The following is a 15,846-nucleotide window of genomic DNA, read 5'->3' on the forward strand; positions in this document are numbered from 1 at the left end:
TTCTGTTAATTTTGATGATTATGGCTTACAACCAATGAAAACCCAAAAGTCATTATCTCAGAAAATTAGAATAATTATCACAAAACACCTGCAAAAGCTTCCTAAGCATTTAAAAAGGTCCCTTTGTCTGCTTCAGTAGGCTACGAATAATCATGGGGAAGACTGCTGACTTGACAATGTCCAGAAGGCAGTCATTGACACACTCCACAAGGAGGGTAAGCCACCAAAGGTCATTGGATACAGCACTCTGAACAGCCAGCTGCTTTAACCCCTTAAGGACGGAGCCAGTTTTGTCCTTAATGCCCAGGCCATTATTTGCAATTCTGACCAGTGTCACTTTGAGGTTATAACTCTGGAACGCTTCAACGGATCCCGGTGATTCTGAGATTTGTTTTTTCGTGACATATTGTACTTCATGATAGTTATAAATTTAGAACGATATTTTTTGCTTTTATTTGTGAAAAAATCGGAAATTTGATGAAAATTTTGCAATTTTCAAACTTTTAATTTTTATGCCCTTAACCCAGAGAGTTATGTCACACAAAACAGTTATTAAATAACATTTCCCACATGTCTACTTTACATTAGCGCAATTTCTGAAACAAAATGTTTTGGGGTTAGGAAGTTAGAAGGGGTCAAAGTTCATCTGCAATTTCCCATTTTTTCAACAAAATTCACAAAACCATTTTTTAGGGACCACATCACATTTGAAGTGACTTTGAGAGGCCCAGGTGACAGAAAATACCCAAAAGTGACACCATTCTCAAAACAGCACCCCTCAAAGTACTCAAAACCACATCCAAGAAGTTTATTAACCCTTCAGGTGCTTCACAGGAACTAAAGCAAAGTGAATGAAAAAAAGCAAAAAATAAAATTTTACCTAAAATGTTGCTCTACCCCAAATTTATTCACTTTTAGAAGAAATAACACAACAAAATGAACCCCAAAACTTGTTACCCACTTTCTTATGAACGCGCCAACACCCCACATGTGGTCAGAAACCTTTGTTTGGACAAATGGGAGGGCTCGGAACAGGAGCAGCAATATTTGAATTTTGGAAAGCAAATTTGGCTGAAATAGATTGCGGGCACCATGTTGCATTTACAGGTCCGCTAAGGTACCTAAACAGAAGAAACCCCTCACAAGTGACACCATTTTGGAAAGTGGACCCCTCAAGGCTTCTATCTAGGGGTATAGTGAGCATTTTGGATCCACAGGTACTTCACAGATTTTGATAACGTTACATTGTCACATTGAAAATTTTCATTTTTTTCTAAAAAATGTTGCTTTAGCATCAATTTTTTCACTTTTTCAAGAGGTAATTCCAAAAACTTCACCCCCATGTTTGTTACCCACTTTTTTATGAGCGCGGTGATACCTCACTTGTGGTCTGAAACCTTTGTTTGGAGAATTGGGAGGGCTTGGAACGGAAGGAGCAATATTTGAATTTTGGAAAGGAAATTTGGCTGAAAAAGATTGCGGGCACCATGTCGCATTTGGAGGACCCCTAAGGTATGTAAACAGCAAAAAACCACCACAAGTGACCCCATATTGGAAACTAGGCCCCTCAAGGAATTTATCTAGATGTTTGGTGAGTACCCTGAACCTCCAGGTGCTTTACAGAAGTTTATAATGTTGAGCCATGAAAATAAAAAATAAAATTTTACCACAAAATTGTTACTTCAACCAGGTAGCTTTTTTTTTTCACAAGGGTAACAGGAAAAAAATCACCATGAAATTTATTGCGCAATTTCTCCTGAGTTTGGTGATATCTTGTACGTGGTGGAAATCAACTGTTTGGGCACACTGCAGGGCTCGGAAGAGGAGTGCAACTTGACTGCAAAATTGGCTGGAATCAATAGCGGACGCCATGTTGCATTAGGAGAGCCCCTGAGGTGCCTAAGCAGTGGAGGTCCCCCACAAGTGACCCCATTCTGGAAAATAGACCCCACAAGGAATTTATCTAGATGTTTGGCGAGTACCCTGAACCCCCAGGTGCTTCACAAAAGTTTATAATGTTGAGCTGTGAAAATAAAAAAAATATATTTTTACCACAAAATTGTTACTTCAACCAGATAGTTTTCCGTGTACTCTTGTTAAAAAAAAGCTATCAGCATAAAATTTATTGTGCAATTTCTCCTGAGTATGCTGATACCTTATGTGTGGTGGAAATCAACTGTTTGGGTGCACAGCAGGGCTCGGAAGGGAAAAAGTGCTATTTGACTGAACAATTGGCTGGAATAATTAGCGGACGCTATGTCACATTTGGAAAGCCCCTAAGGTGCCTAAACAGTGGAGGTCCCCCACAAGTGACCCCATTCTGGAAACAAGACACCTCAAGGCTTTTATCGAGGTGTATATTGAGCATTTTGAATCCACGAATACTTCACAGAATTTGATAAGCTTAGGTTGCCATATTGAAATTTTCATTTTTTTCACAAAAATGTTGATTTAGCGACACATTTCTCACTTTTTCAAGAGGCAACAACAAAACGTGTACTCCACAGGTTATCTAATTTCTTGTGAGCGCAGGCATACCCCACATGTGGCCAAAAACCTTTGTTTGGATAAATGGGAGGGCTTGGAATGGAAAGAGCACCATTTGAATTCTGGAAAAGTTGAAGTAAATTGCACGCACCATGTCACATTAGCAGGGTCCCTTGGGTACCTATACATCAGAAACCCCCCACAAGTGACCTCATTTTGGAAACTAGACCCCTCAAGGATTTTATTCAGGAGTATAGTAAGCATTTTGAATCCACAGGTACTTCACAAAAATGTTGCTAGTACACCGTGTCAGCCTTCCTGCAGAGATATGAGTGTTGTCCATGGGAGAACGCAGCTGCCCATGCCCACGATTTGGGTTCAGGCTGCTGTGGACTTTGGCTCTATTCTACCTGCAGAAAACACTCATCTCCGCAGCATAAATTGACATGCTGAGGCTCGGGAAGCTGCGCCACAGGTCGGTTTATGCTGCAGAGAAAAGAAACACAGTGGGCACGGGATTTCTAAAAATCCTTCCACTGTGCTTCTACTGCACAACGCAGCGTTATGGACGCAGGGAAAACACTCTGCGCCCAAAACGCTGCAAACCCTGATTGTGGGCACACAGCGTAAAATGCTACAATGGATGAATGGATAGATGTAAAACATATATATAATGTCCACCCCCCTCTGCAGATTCTAAGCTGGCGCCCTTTTGTGCCTTTCATGTGACACTAAAGGGTGCCTAGCCTTGTATTTAGCCCAAAAGAAAAAAAATAATTAAAATAAATGACGTGGGGTCCCCCCTATTTTTGATAGCCAGCTAGGGTAAAACAGACAGCTGTAGCCTGCAAACCACAGCTGACAGCTTCATCTTGTCTGGTGATCAATTTGGAGGGCTCCCCAAGCTGTTATTTATTTATAAATAATTAAAAAAAAAAATTAAAAAAACAAAACAAACGTGGGGTCCCCCCAAATTAGATCACCAGCCAAGGTGAAGCTGACAGCTGGGGTCTGGTATTCTCAGGATGGGAAGAGCCATGGTTATTGGACTCTTCCCAGCCTAAAAATAGTAGGCCGCAGCCGCCCCAGAAATGGCGCATCCATTAGATGCGCCAATTCTGGCGCTTCGCCCCAGCTCATCCCGCGCCCTGGTGCGTTGGCAAACGGGGTAATAAATGGGGTTGATACCAGATGTGTAATGTCACCTGGCATCAAGCCCAGCAATTAGTTATGTCACGGCGTCTATCAGATACCCGACATAACTAATTGACAGTAATAAAAAAAAAATTGACAACAAAAAAAAATTTATTTGAAAAAACACTCCCCAAAACATTCCCTGATTAGCCAATTTATTGAAAAGAAAAAAAAATCCGCTGTAATCCATTTGGACGTCCCACGTCGACTCTGGACCTTCTAGAATATGGGGGACACGTTCAGGGAGCGTATCCCCCATTTTCTAGGTGTGAGGACCCTCCATTTGAGGAGAGTGGGTGCAAAGAATCTGCACCCACCATCCCCGGGTCACAACTGCAAAGTGCCGAGCAGCAGCAGCAGCCAGCGTCCTGAACACAGGAAGCTGTCAGCTGCTCGGCACATGTGACCGGCGTCTGCTGTGAAGGAGCCGGAGGAGGGGGCCGCGGGGGATCAGCGCTCCGACAGGTATGTATGACACCGGGGAACACCGGGGTGGGGATAGGGGGTGACTTGGCAGGGCCTGGGGAGCAGGTTTCTGTCGCATGTGTTATGGCACATACGACAGAAACCATAGGAACAGTGTGAATGTGGCCGGCGCGCTGCTGTGATCGGCGGTGCGCGCGGCCATCTTGGATTTTCGGGAGGGGGTTGGGGGTCGGGGGGGGCACTTTGGGGATACCGAGGGGACCGGAGGGAACCGAGAAAGAGATTTATCTCCCATCTGACATGTTTGATCATGCCAGATGGGAGATAAATCATTTTTTACCGGCGCGGTCATTTACTATACCTTGATGATCGGTATACGGTGTATACCGGTCATCACGTGACTGGGGACCGGAAAAACCGGCCCGAATCATGATCTCCAGGGTCTCAGCTACCCCCGGTAGCTGAAACCCCGGAGATTTTCTGACGCTGGGGGGCGCTATACACTTTTTTTCTGCCCGCCGTTTTAAAACGGCAGAAAGGAATAAGTACCCTTTTTTGGTGCCGTTTTAAAACGTAACGCGGTCGTAATGGGGTTAACAAACATATTGGGCCCGTTTCACACATCCGGCATTTTGCCAGATCTGGCACGCATGCAGTTAAGTAGATTCATTTACAGTGGAAGCGCGGCACCATGTAGACAAATGCATGAAGCACACAACCGCATGGTGTCGCACTTCCACTGTAATTGAATCTACTGTACTGCATGCGTGCCGGATCCGGCATCCGGTGAAATGCCGGATGTGTGAAACTGCCCTTAATGGAAAGTTGAGTGGAAGGAAAAAGTGTGGTAGAAAAGGTGCACAAGCAAGCGAACTGTGCTTGATTGGCCAGCAAACCCGCTTGACCTATGGGGTATTGTGAAGAGGAAGATGAGACAACAGACCCAACAATGCAGATGAGCTGAAGGCTGCTATTGTTGGGGACGTGACTCAACCGGTCACTTTTGGATCTGACCGCTGTTTCAAATCATAATGTCATGTGTGCACACTAGAATGAACGATAACAGACACTATATCGGTTATGGACCTTCTCCATGACAGACCCTGAGGCAACTGGTCTTTATTGTTTAAAACTTTTCACAGCTCTTCAGAAGTGAAGGGCGTGGACAAAATACAGTCCAATCAAATCTCGTGGGTCGGGGCTTGATGACGTAGAGAAATCTGCATAGTCTCTTGTTGATTGGACAGTCCAGGCTCCAGGAATTTCTTTGTCCATTGTCCCGGGTGCAAACAGGATATGGCAGCCATCTTAAGAATTACATGTGCTGGTATATTGTATTAAGGAGAATACACTGAATATGCAATATACATATATATATATGCATTAGTAAAAAGAACAAAGACCTACATAAACATGTGTGTTAGTTTACATTTACTAAACTATATACCTGAGTCTATGAAATGGCTGAATTAAGTATTTTTGGATACTCAATTCTTATCCTCAACATATCAAAGCAACCTGGGCTTCCATAACACCTCAGCAGTGCTACAGGCTGATCACCTCCATGCCACACCACATTGATGCAGTAATTCATGCAAAGGGAGCCCCGACCACCAAGTATTGAGGCATTTACTGTACAGACTTTCCAGTAGGACAATATTTCTGAGTGTAAAATCATTTTTTCAGCTGGACTTATATAATATTCTGAGATAATGACTTATATTATGTATATTATATATACTTATTTTCTGAGACAATGAATTTTGGGTTTTCATTGGCTGTAAGCCATAATCATCATCAACATTACCAGAAATAAACACATGAAATAGATCCCCCTGTGTGTAATGACTCTATATAATGTGTTTCCCTTTTTGAATTGAATTACCAAAATAAATGAACTTTTTGCTGATATTCTAATTTACTGAGATGCACTTGTATAAGCTTCTGCCACAGATGTCTAGCTGTGGCTTATTCCACTCTCACTATTGAGGATGTTTGGGGAGAGGAATGTGTGGCACTTGGGATGGGTGAACGCTGCTTCTATTGTTACTATGAGAGGTTTTTTTTACTTCGGTAATTGGAGATGAGCCCAAATTGATTGGCCTTTAGGCTATGTGCGCACTGGAAAATGGAATTTTCTCAAGAAAATTCTGCAGGCATTGAAAGATTACCGCACCCGCGGTAAAAAAACGCGGCAAACCGCACCCGTAAACCGCATGCGGTTTGCTGCGGTTTTACCGCGGTATTGCCGCGTGCGGGTTGGTACATGTGCTTTGTTGCATTCAATGCAATAAAGCACATTGAAAAAATAAAAAAAGTCATTTCATTCTGAGATAGAGTCCCTGTGAGCACATGCTGCATTTCCCACGATCGGCAGTGAGTTCACATTACCGGCCGTGGGAAATGACCGGTCATTACCTCTGCTGTCTCACTGCGAGGCTGCATTCATTCAGCAGTGTGTCAGTCGCGGCTGGATGCAAGCATCGCAGGACGTGGATTACACCGGAGCGGTGTCTTTCGGGGGGGGGTTAATAAACGGGTGAACCAGGAGCTTTTTTGTGTTCTATTTAAAATAAAGGATTTTTCGGTGTGTGTGTTTTTTCACTTTACTTACGGGTTAATCATGTAAGCTGTCTCATAGACGCTGCCATGATCAACCCTGGACTTAGTGGCGGTGATCCGCCGCCATTAACTCATTACATTACCTTGATTGCCACTGCATCACGGCAACAAGAAGAGCCGGGGGACACTCCGGTACTGCCGCATAATGCATGCGACAGTCCCGGGGCAGCTGCGGCTGATATGCTCGGCTGCGGGAGGGAGGCGGGAGACATTAACCCTGCCCCTCGCCCTCCCCAGCCTGAGAATACCGGGCCGCCGCTGTGTGGTTACCTCGGCTGGAAGGTAAAAATACAGCGGAGCCCACATGTTTTTTCTATATTTCCGTTTGCTTTCTATGTGTATTCTATATGTGTGAGTGTGATGTGTCTGTTTGTGATCTGTGTGTGTGTTTACCCTTTGCTCCGCTTCCTCTTCCTGTCATAATGACATGACTTCCCTGCAAACCGCAGGCAAGCGCGATATACATTACCGCAGGTAAACCGCGAAATACCAGAGGGAATAACGCAGGAAAACGCAATGAACCGCACAGAATTTGCAGCCTGCGTTATTCCCTGCGGGATTTCACGATTACATGGCAGTCAATGGAGTGAAATCCCACAGCGACGTGCGGAAAAGAAGTGACATGCAATTGTTTTTGCTGCGGGAATCCCATAGCAAAACATGCAGCTGTCAAATTCCGCATAGTGTGCACAGCATTTTTTTTTTTTTTTCCATAGGTTTTGCTGGTGATTCACTGCAGAGATGTTATGAACATTTTCTGCAGCGAAAAATGCAGCAAATCCGCAGGAAATCCGCGGCAAAAACCGGTAAGTGCACACAGGGCCTTATTTTAGAAATTACCCCCTAAATCTTTTTTTTTTTTTTTTTTTAGCAGGAAAAATCATATTGTTGTGCAGCTGATGCTTTCTACTCCTGCAACAGTAACCCTTTGTAGGAAACTTTTGGATGACCTTATATAAGCAACACTGTGTTAATCACATATTTACTGTAAACCTGTTTTTTCTTTCACAGCCATTGTACAGGGTGAGTCATTGGAAGAAATTTATAACAAGATCAAGCAGATAATTGAGGATCATTCTGGACATCACATTTGGGTGCCATCTCCTGAAAAACTCTAAATCTTCTATTGAACTGCTGTTATCTCTCTACAACCCTCCGCAACCCATACCCCCAGAGAAATGGAGTTGGGTTTAATGTGCATCTGCCATTGAACACAGAAAAATGTCCCATCAGAGCCCAATGGACTCCACTGGTTCTTGGAATCTGCAACTTGAGTGTCGTTACACTGAACCTTTGGGGATTATTATGGGGTCTTCAAGAAAATCCTGTCCTTACTTGACTGGGGCAAGAACAGACTTAACACTTAGGTTATAAAATGCAAAAAAGGGAAAAGAGCAGAAGAGGCCACGTCCTCCTGTCTCCAAACTACCCACCCTTTTCCTCAAAGCCCCCATCCCTGCTGGATTGGAAGAAGGCATATTTATATACATATATATAATGTGTGTGTGTGTGTGTGTGTGTGTCTATATATATATATATATATATATATATATATATATATATATATATATATATATATATATATATATATATATATATATATATATATATATATATATATATATATATATATATATATATATATATATATATATATATATATATATATATATAATTTATATATGATTATATATATATATTATATATATTTCGACTGTGATGGGATATTTGTCCCTGCTATTCTATTGTTTGTAAGGATTTTTTTAAGGTTCTTTTTTTCTGTGATGGGCAGAGCCTTAGGCTCTATTCTGGTACTATACAGCCTACCCACCGTGGCTGCAAGTCATAGGTCTGGGTCAAAGGAACTGGTACTTCTGCTGTATATGGTTGATTCAGCCAGCACCAAATATACAGGAGTTCAGCGCAGGCTCTAGCTGCCTTTTTTCAGCTTGTCAACATTGAAAGTGTCTCCGAATGCACATTTTTGTTACCTTCACCTCATAGGAAACTGACAGTACACATTAAGTTGTGATATATATATATATATATATATATATATATATATATATATATATATATATATATATATATATATATATATATATACACACATATATAAAGACATATGGAGTCTTTCATCCTTAACATTTGAGAACTTAGCATATGATTTAACTGACATGTGAGCCAAATGAAAGCTTTTTAAAACAGTGATTCTCTTGTCCCAATGTAGAAGAAACTTCTCTGACAAGCTATAATCAAATGGTACCTTAATATGGCTAGTGTCTCCCCCTACGCCTGCAAGCCTCCCCTGGTGCAGTGCTGTGCCGTGGGCCTTTGGTAAAGGTCTTTTCTAGTCGACGCTACATTTGTTTTCAGATTGGAGAGTTTTTCAGTCCTTGCCATTCTGTAGATTTTTGGGAGTTCACCCCTTGGGGTTTGCACGTGTTCTTATTACCAACGTGTGCATGGGAACGCTTCCTCCTTGCTGGCCATTTCATGAATCCGAGGACCAATAATGGTGACTCTGTTCCAGGACCTAAGCTGGTGTCACACACAGCGACAACGACAACGACGTCGCTGCTACGTCACAATTTTCTGTGACGTTGCAGCGACGTCCCGTCGCTGTGTGTGACATCCAGCAACGACCTGGCCCCTGCTGTGAGGTCGCCGGTCGTTGCTGAATGTCCAGCTTCATTTTTTGGTCGTCACTTTCCCGCTGTGACACACACATCGCTGTGTGTGACAGCGGGAGAGCGACGAAATGAAGCGAGCAGGAGCCGGCGTCTGGCAGCTGCGGTAAGCTGTAACCAGCGTAAACATCGGGTAACCAAGGGAAGACCTTTCCCTGGTTACCCGATATTTACCTTCGTTACCAGCTTCCGCTCTTGCTGCCAGTGCCGGCTCCTGCTCTGTGCACATGTGGCTGCAGTACACATCGGGTAATTAACCCGATGTATACTGTAGCAAGGAGCCAGCGCTAAGCAGTGCGCGCGGCTCCCTGCTCTCTGCACTGTGACATGTAGCTGCAGCACACATCGGGTTAATTAACCCGATGTGTACTGTACCTAGGAGAGCAAGGAGCCAGCGCTAAGCGCGGCTCCCTGCTCTCTGCACATGTAGCACAGCGACGTTATGATCGCTGCTTCTGCTGTGTTTGACAGCTAAGCAGCGATCATAACAGCGACTTACAAGGTCGCTGTTACGTCACCGAAAATGGTGACGTAACAGCGACGTCGTTGTCGCTGTCGCTTAGTGTGAACCCAGCTTTACCGTAAGTTGCATAGAAGGGAATATGAGAGACAGGAGTTTGCATGAGAATGTGTTTATTTTTTAAGACTGTTGTATCACTGTGTAATCCTTTCCCTTTTTTTTTTTTTTTTTTTTTCATGATAACTTCCATTTTTAAATTAACGGGTATTAAATCCACTTTTTTTTTTTTTCATTCTACATTAGAACATAATTTGTTTTGGTTTTTAAGATCGCAGTGGAAGCATATCATTGGAATAATTGTGAGCCTTAAAAAGGGGGCAGAAAGATTGTTTTACTTATGAGAAATATACACACGTTAATTTACAGACTCCTCGGTCAGCTTGCAGATCACAGAAGTGTTGGCCAAAATCAATTTTCCTGTTCTGCATTTAAATAAAATTGTCTGTAAAATGAGTTGCTTGTAGGTCTGCTGCAGGCAGCATGTCGCTATTTTTTTTTGGGGGGTGGGGGCATCATTTTATGGGTAGAGTGTTATTTGTATGTAAAAGCTCGGTGTTTGGCCTATTTTCTTAACCTTTATTGGAAAATGACGTGGGCTTTAAAGATGGATAAGGAAACATTATCGTTTGTTTTCTTTTTTTAACACTACAAATTGTGCTGTCCCGAATTGCATATATAGTGTGAACTAAATGCTGTACGTGAAGAGCTTCTTAAACTCTGAATTGGTGAGCCAAAATTTTCTTTTTGAAGCTCAGTGTGAAAATTAAACGCTCAGGGTCCCTTTTCCATGTAATTGAGAGCACGAGCTTTCCCACTGACCTGGAACAGACACTGCAGGACTCTGACAATACGGACTCTTTTCCTTTGTCCTCTGTTGAAGATACCGGTGCGCTGTAAACCAGCTGGTCTTTCTGGTTTGTCCTGCACTATCCAGTGGTTGAAGTTTGGGGTCATTCACTCCTAGGGCTATATATTGTTTGCTTATGAATGATACTGGGCTATTCATGGTGGCTAAAGGACAATGTAAGTTAAATCTGTGAGGCGAGTGAAGCAAGCAAAATGTCTAAAATGGGAGACTCCCCGGACGCTGCATTGGGGATTTGCAAAGCTTCTCCATTCCTGTTTTTATTCCACTTTTATTTAATTGTTGCCACCTGCTTGTTATCAAACAGCATGAATGGGTTGTCATGGTACTATTTGTATAATGGAATTAAAAATGGCAAGTGGGGTGGCTGGTACCAATGTGTGATACAGCCTTTTACACATAGATATAGATATATATATATATATATATATATATATATATATATATATATATATATATATATATATATATATATATAATAATCTATCTATCTATATCTCTTTGTCCCTGCCTCTCCCTTCCCTAATGTAATTTACAGCAGAGCAGAAAATGATATGGAATCTGATTGTTTTAAGAAATGCTGATAAACCCAGGAGGCACATATATTTTTTAATAAACGAAGTTGCAATGATTTGTGAGCTCGATTTGTACTTTTTTTTTTTTAAGTATACAAAGCAAGTTATTCTGGCCTCTTCTTTTCTATCAACGTTTTCTAAGGTTAATACAGCAGACAATAAGCATATGGTATTATGAACATGTGTGTAATATGGTTCTGTATTATGGAAGTGTAACAGAGCAGTGTTTCTCATGGCGCAGTGGACTCTGTAAGACAAAGTTCCTACATTTTATTCACACTGAATGCAATTAATCAGTGTTTATGCCACAAAAACTAATGTAAAAAGCTTGGAAAAGTCACAATTTTTGCGCAACCAATGCACAATTTTTTTCTTCTTCATACTTTCACGACAATTCTGACAAAGTTGTTGGAGCTGGGGAGGAGCGGGTGCACAACTGCACCCACCTGTCACATTCATCAATAGTGACGGCGTTTCCTACGCCAGTAATGTTACGCCAGTCTTTCTAACAGATTATTAGAGAGTGCAAGCTAGGCTCTTGTCCAAGAAAAAAAAAAAGTGGACCTTAAGACCTTGTGCACACGCTGCCTTTTTTTGCCGTGGTTTAGGTGCAATTTGCTTGGGAAGGAATGCTTGCAGTTTAGGGCAAGAAAGTCTGTGAGCATTCAGAAAGGCTGTGCGCATGTTGCTTCTTTTTTGCCTGCAGTTTTGGGTGCAGAAAAAGGAAGCAGCATGTAAATAATTCTTGCCTTTCTCCCTGCGATTTTTACCCATTGACTTCAAAGTCGTGAAAAAGATATGGAAGAACGCAGGTAGCTAATTCTTTGCATTTCATTGCATTTTACCAGCGGTTTTCCGCATTTTGTCCCGGTGTTTGAGGGCTGGCTGATCAATCCCCCACTGACTCTAGGTCTGCAGGGGATTGAGCCACGGTATCTGGCCAGATGCTGGTTCCCATATAAAGTCCATGGGGACCAGAATCCAACGCAATGGGGTAGGAGCAAGCGTTTCATACTCACTGATCAATGGGGCGGCTGTCACACTGCTCCCATGGCTTTGTTCTTCCCGAGTCGGCTGCTCATTAGGCTCATATTCACTACTTCTCCCGAGCCACAGGCGTCTGTGATTGGTTGCAGTCAGACGTGCCCCCACGCTGAGTGACAGCTGTCTGACTGCAACCAATCACAGATGCTGGTGGGCAGGTCTGTATTATACAGTAAAATAAATAATTGAAAAAAAACAGCATGCGGTTCCCCCTATTTTGATACCCAGCTAAGATAAAGCCCCAGAGCGGGGGGTTAGTATTCTCAGACTGGGGAGGCCAATAGTTACGAAACTGCCCCCTGCCTAAAAATATAAGCCTGCATCTGCCCAGAATTGCCTCATTCATCAGATGCGACAGTCCCGGCACTTTACCGGCTCTTCCCGATTGCCCTGGTGCAGTGGCAATCTGGGTAATAAGGAGTTAATAGCAGCCTATAGCTGCTGCTAAGTCATAGATTACTGATGGCAGGCATCTGAGATACCCCCGCGATTAATCTGTAAGTAAAAGTAAATAAACACAAACACTCCAAAATCCTTTATTTGAAATGAGACAAAAAAGCCCCCACTTTCACCATTTTATTAAACCACCCCCCCCCCCAAACACCCCTCCAGGTCTGACGCAATCCACACAAGGTGCCACGACGCTTCCAGCACTGCTACATCTTACCTCACAGTGGGTAGTGATGCTCTTTGGCAGTTCGCTGTGATTGTGACAGGTAAGTCCTCAACCTGCGGCCCACTCCAGTCGCGGCCTGATTTAAGGTCACAGGTGAAGGACTCCAGCTGTGACTACAAATCACCAGAGTGACAGAAATAAGCCGCACAACATAACTCAGGTTAGTCACAGCCACAGGGTGTCAGAATGAACTCTGGTGAACCCCTGACGGTACTGCCGCGACACTCGCATAGTGCTGGGTGCGCAGCTATGATGTCAGGGGTTCAAAGGGGTGAAAGAGGGTGCTCTTTTTTGTCTTTTATTTCAAATAAAGGATTTTTGGGGTATTTGTTTTATTTACTTTGATTTACAGATTAGTGATGTGGGGGTGTCTCAGACGCCTGCCATCACTGATCTAGGACTTAGTGGCAGCTATAGGCTGCTATTAACTCCTTATTTCCGCAATTGCAAACAGCAACAGAGCAACAGGAAGAGGCGGGTCCAGCGCCAGAATTGGTGCATCTAATGGATGCTCCACGTCTGGTGGGCTGCTATTGTTAGGCTGGAAAGGGCCAAATAACCATGGCCCTTCCCATCCTAATATCAGCCTCCGGTTGTTTGCTGCACCTTGACTGGTTTTAGAATAATGGGGGGGGGGGGTCCCCACTTTATATATTTTTTATGGTACAGCAGACTGCTGAGGGTTGCAGCCTGCAGCTGCTGCTGTTAATGTGCTGGATATGAGAATGGGGGGGACTCCACGTCACTTATTTTTACAAAAAATAATTTAAAAAAGAAAAAAGCTGACCAAGCTAGCTATCCCTCTATCGAGCTATTCGGTTATTTCTTTCTATTTTTTTTTTCTATCTATTCTAGCTATTCATTATTTTATCATATTTTGTTTCTCCTTTAAATAACGCATTAACAAAAATGCACTGAAACGCAGTAAATCATGGCAAAAATGCATGGGTTTTTTTATGCGCTTTTCCGGCCAGAGGTGTTTTTTCACTGGAGAAACAAAACTGCAGTGTGCGCACATACACTAAAGATCAGCGAGGCTCAAGTGTTGCAGTTGAGTCACAACCACTATACAATTGTGTAACCATGGCTACTGCAACACCCTAAGACTGTGATAGGTGCAGGTGAAAAGAGAGGGTTAAAAGACATGCTGCCGTGGCAGTAAATAGAGTCCAAATAAGAAAGTATAATCTGGGACTCTAAGGCTATGTGCGCACATTGCGTTCTATTCCACAGCGTGTAAGTCACTGCATGTGTGTCTCAAAACACAGCCGAAAAAGCTGCGTTCTGAGACTCATTCGGCAGAATGCAACGTGCGCACATTTTTGGAGAATTCAAGCGTTCTGGATGCTTGCTCTGCCATAGACCGAGTGGGAAAAGCATCCAGAATGTACATTTTTGACAGTGCGGTCCCACTAGGCTCTGCAGCATCCCCATAGATTTTCAGCAGAGCCGATTGGGACCGCACTGTCAAAAAGAGCATGGCTGGCTGCGAGACAGTGACGCTCAATCAGAATGAACTCGGATGAACTTTACCCGACTTCATTGTGATTGCGCGGCTCTGTGCATGCGCCGCGGCTTGATTTGCAGTCAGTGACTGACTCACCTGTGATCGCAAATCCCCTGAGTGACTGCATTGAGCCGCGCCATCAGCTGTACTTTCACTCAGGTTACTCGCGGCCACAGCTGTAGTCCTCCACCTGAGAGCGGTGGCCGCGAGTAACCTCAGTGACAGCACAGCTGATAGCGCGACTCACTTCAGTTGCTCCATGGAGCTCACAGGAGCGGCGGTGTTCTACTGCCGCTCCTGTCAGCTTCCGATGTAGCAGAGCTGAAAGCGTGGTAGGAACTTGCGTGGATTGTCGGACCTGGAGGTGTTTTTGAGGGGTTAATAAAGTGGTGAAAGAGGGTGTTTTTTTGTCTTTCATTACAAATAAAGGATTTTTTGGATTTGTGTTTATTTTCTTTAACTTACAGGTTAATCATGGAAGGTATTTCGGGGAGACGCCTGCCATGATTAACCTAGGACTTAGTGGCAGCTATGGGCTGCTGCCATTAACTCCTTATTACCCCGTTTGCCACCGCACCAGGGCAATTCGGGATGAGCCGGGTAAAGTCATGGGACTGTCGCATCTAATGGATATGGCAATTCCGGACGGCTGCTGGCTGATATTGTTAGGCTGGGGGGCTCCCCATAACGTGGAGCTCTCCATCCTGAGAATACCAGCCTTCAGCCGTGTGGCTTTACCCTGGCTGGTCTCCAAATTGGGGAGACCACACGTGGTTTTTTTTTTTTAAATTTATTTTTTTACTGCTCGATATAGACACTCCCACCGGCGGCTGTGATTGGTTGCAGTCAGACACGCCCCCACGCTGAGTGACAGCTGTCTCACTGCAACCAATCATAGGCACCGGTGGGCGGGGCAGCAGGGAATACGAGATGGATTAATGAGCGGCCGGCATTTTCAAAAGAGGAGAAGCCTTCACAGTGTGAACGCTGTGCCGCGCTGGTGATCGTGGATCGGTGAGTATGAGGGGGTGGGAGAGAGAGGATGAGCCGGGGAGAGACTGACATGGACAGAGCGAGAGAGAGAGACCGAAAGATATGCCTTTTGTCAAAAAAAACATGTGGATCGCAACAATAATGTAGTGAAAATCCACTGCTTAACATTTTGGCAGTGTTTTTCTACAACTCATTGATTTCAATGGGTGTAGAATGCTGCCAAAACGGACAAAAGAATTGACATGCT

The 15,846-nt window shown here is 43.6% G+C and overlaps 1 protein-coding gene across 1 annotated transcript in view; it reads left to right on the top strand.

Annotated features, from left to right (window-relative positions):
* Window positions 1-8,277, top strand: part of DLG3 (discs large MAGUK scaffold protein 3) — a 557,827-nt gene extending 549,550 nt beyond the window's left edge. The window contains exon 25 of the mRNA XM_075324895.1: window positions 7,741-8,277. Within this exon, the coding sequence (XP_075181010.1) occupies window positions 7,741-7,847 (107 nt within the window). The 3' untranslated portion in view covers window positions 7,848-8,277. The remainder of the gene's footprint in view (window positions 1-7,740) is intronic.
* The last annotated feature ends 7,569 nt before the right edge of the window (window positions 8,278-15,846 follow it).

This window comes from Anomaloglossus baeobatrachus, chromosome 9, assembly GCF_048569485.1.
Source record: "Anomaloglossus baeobatrachus isolate aAnoBae1 chromosome 9, aAnoBae1.hap1, whole genome shotgun sequence".
Taxonomy (NCBI): Eukaryota; Metazoa; Chordata; class Amphibia; order Anura; family Aromobatidae; genus Anomaloglossus; species Anomaloglossus baeobatrachus.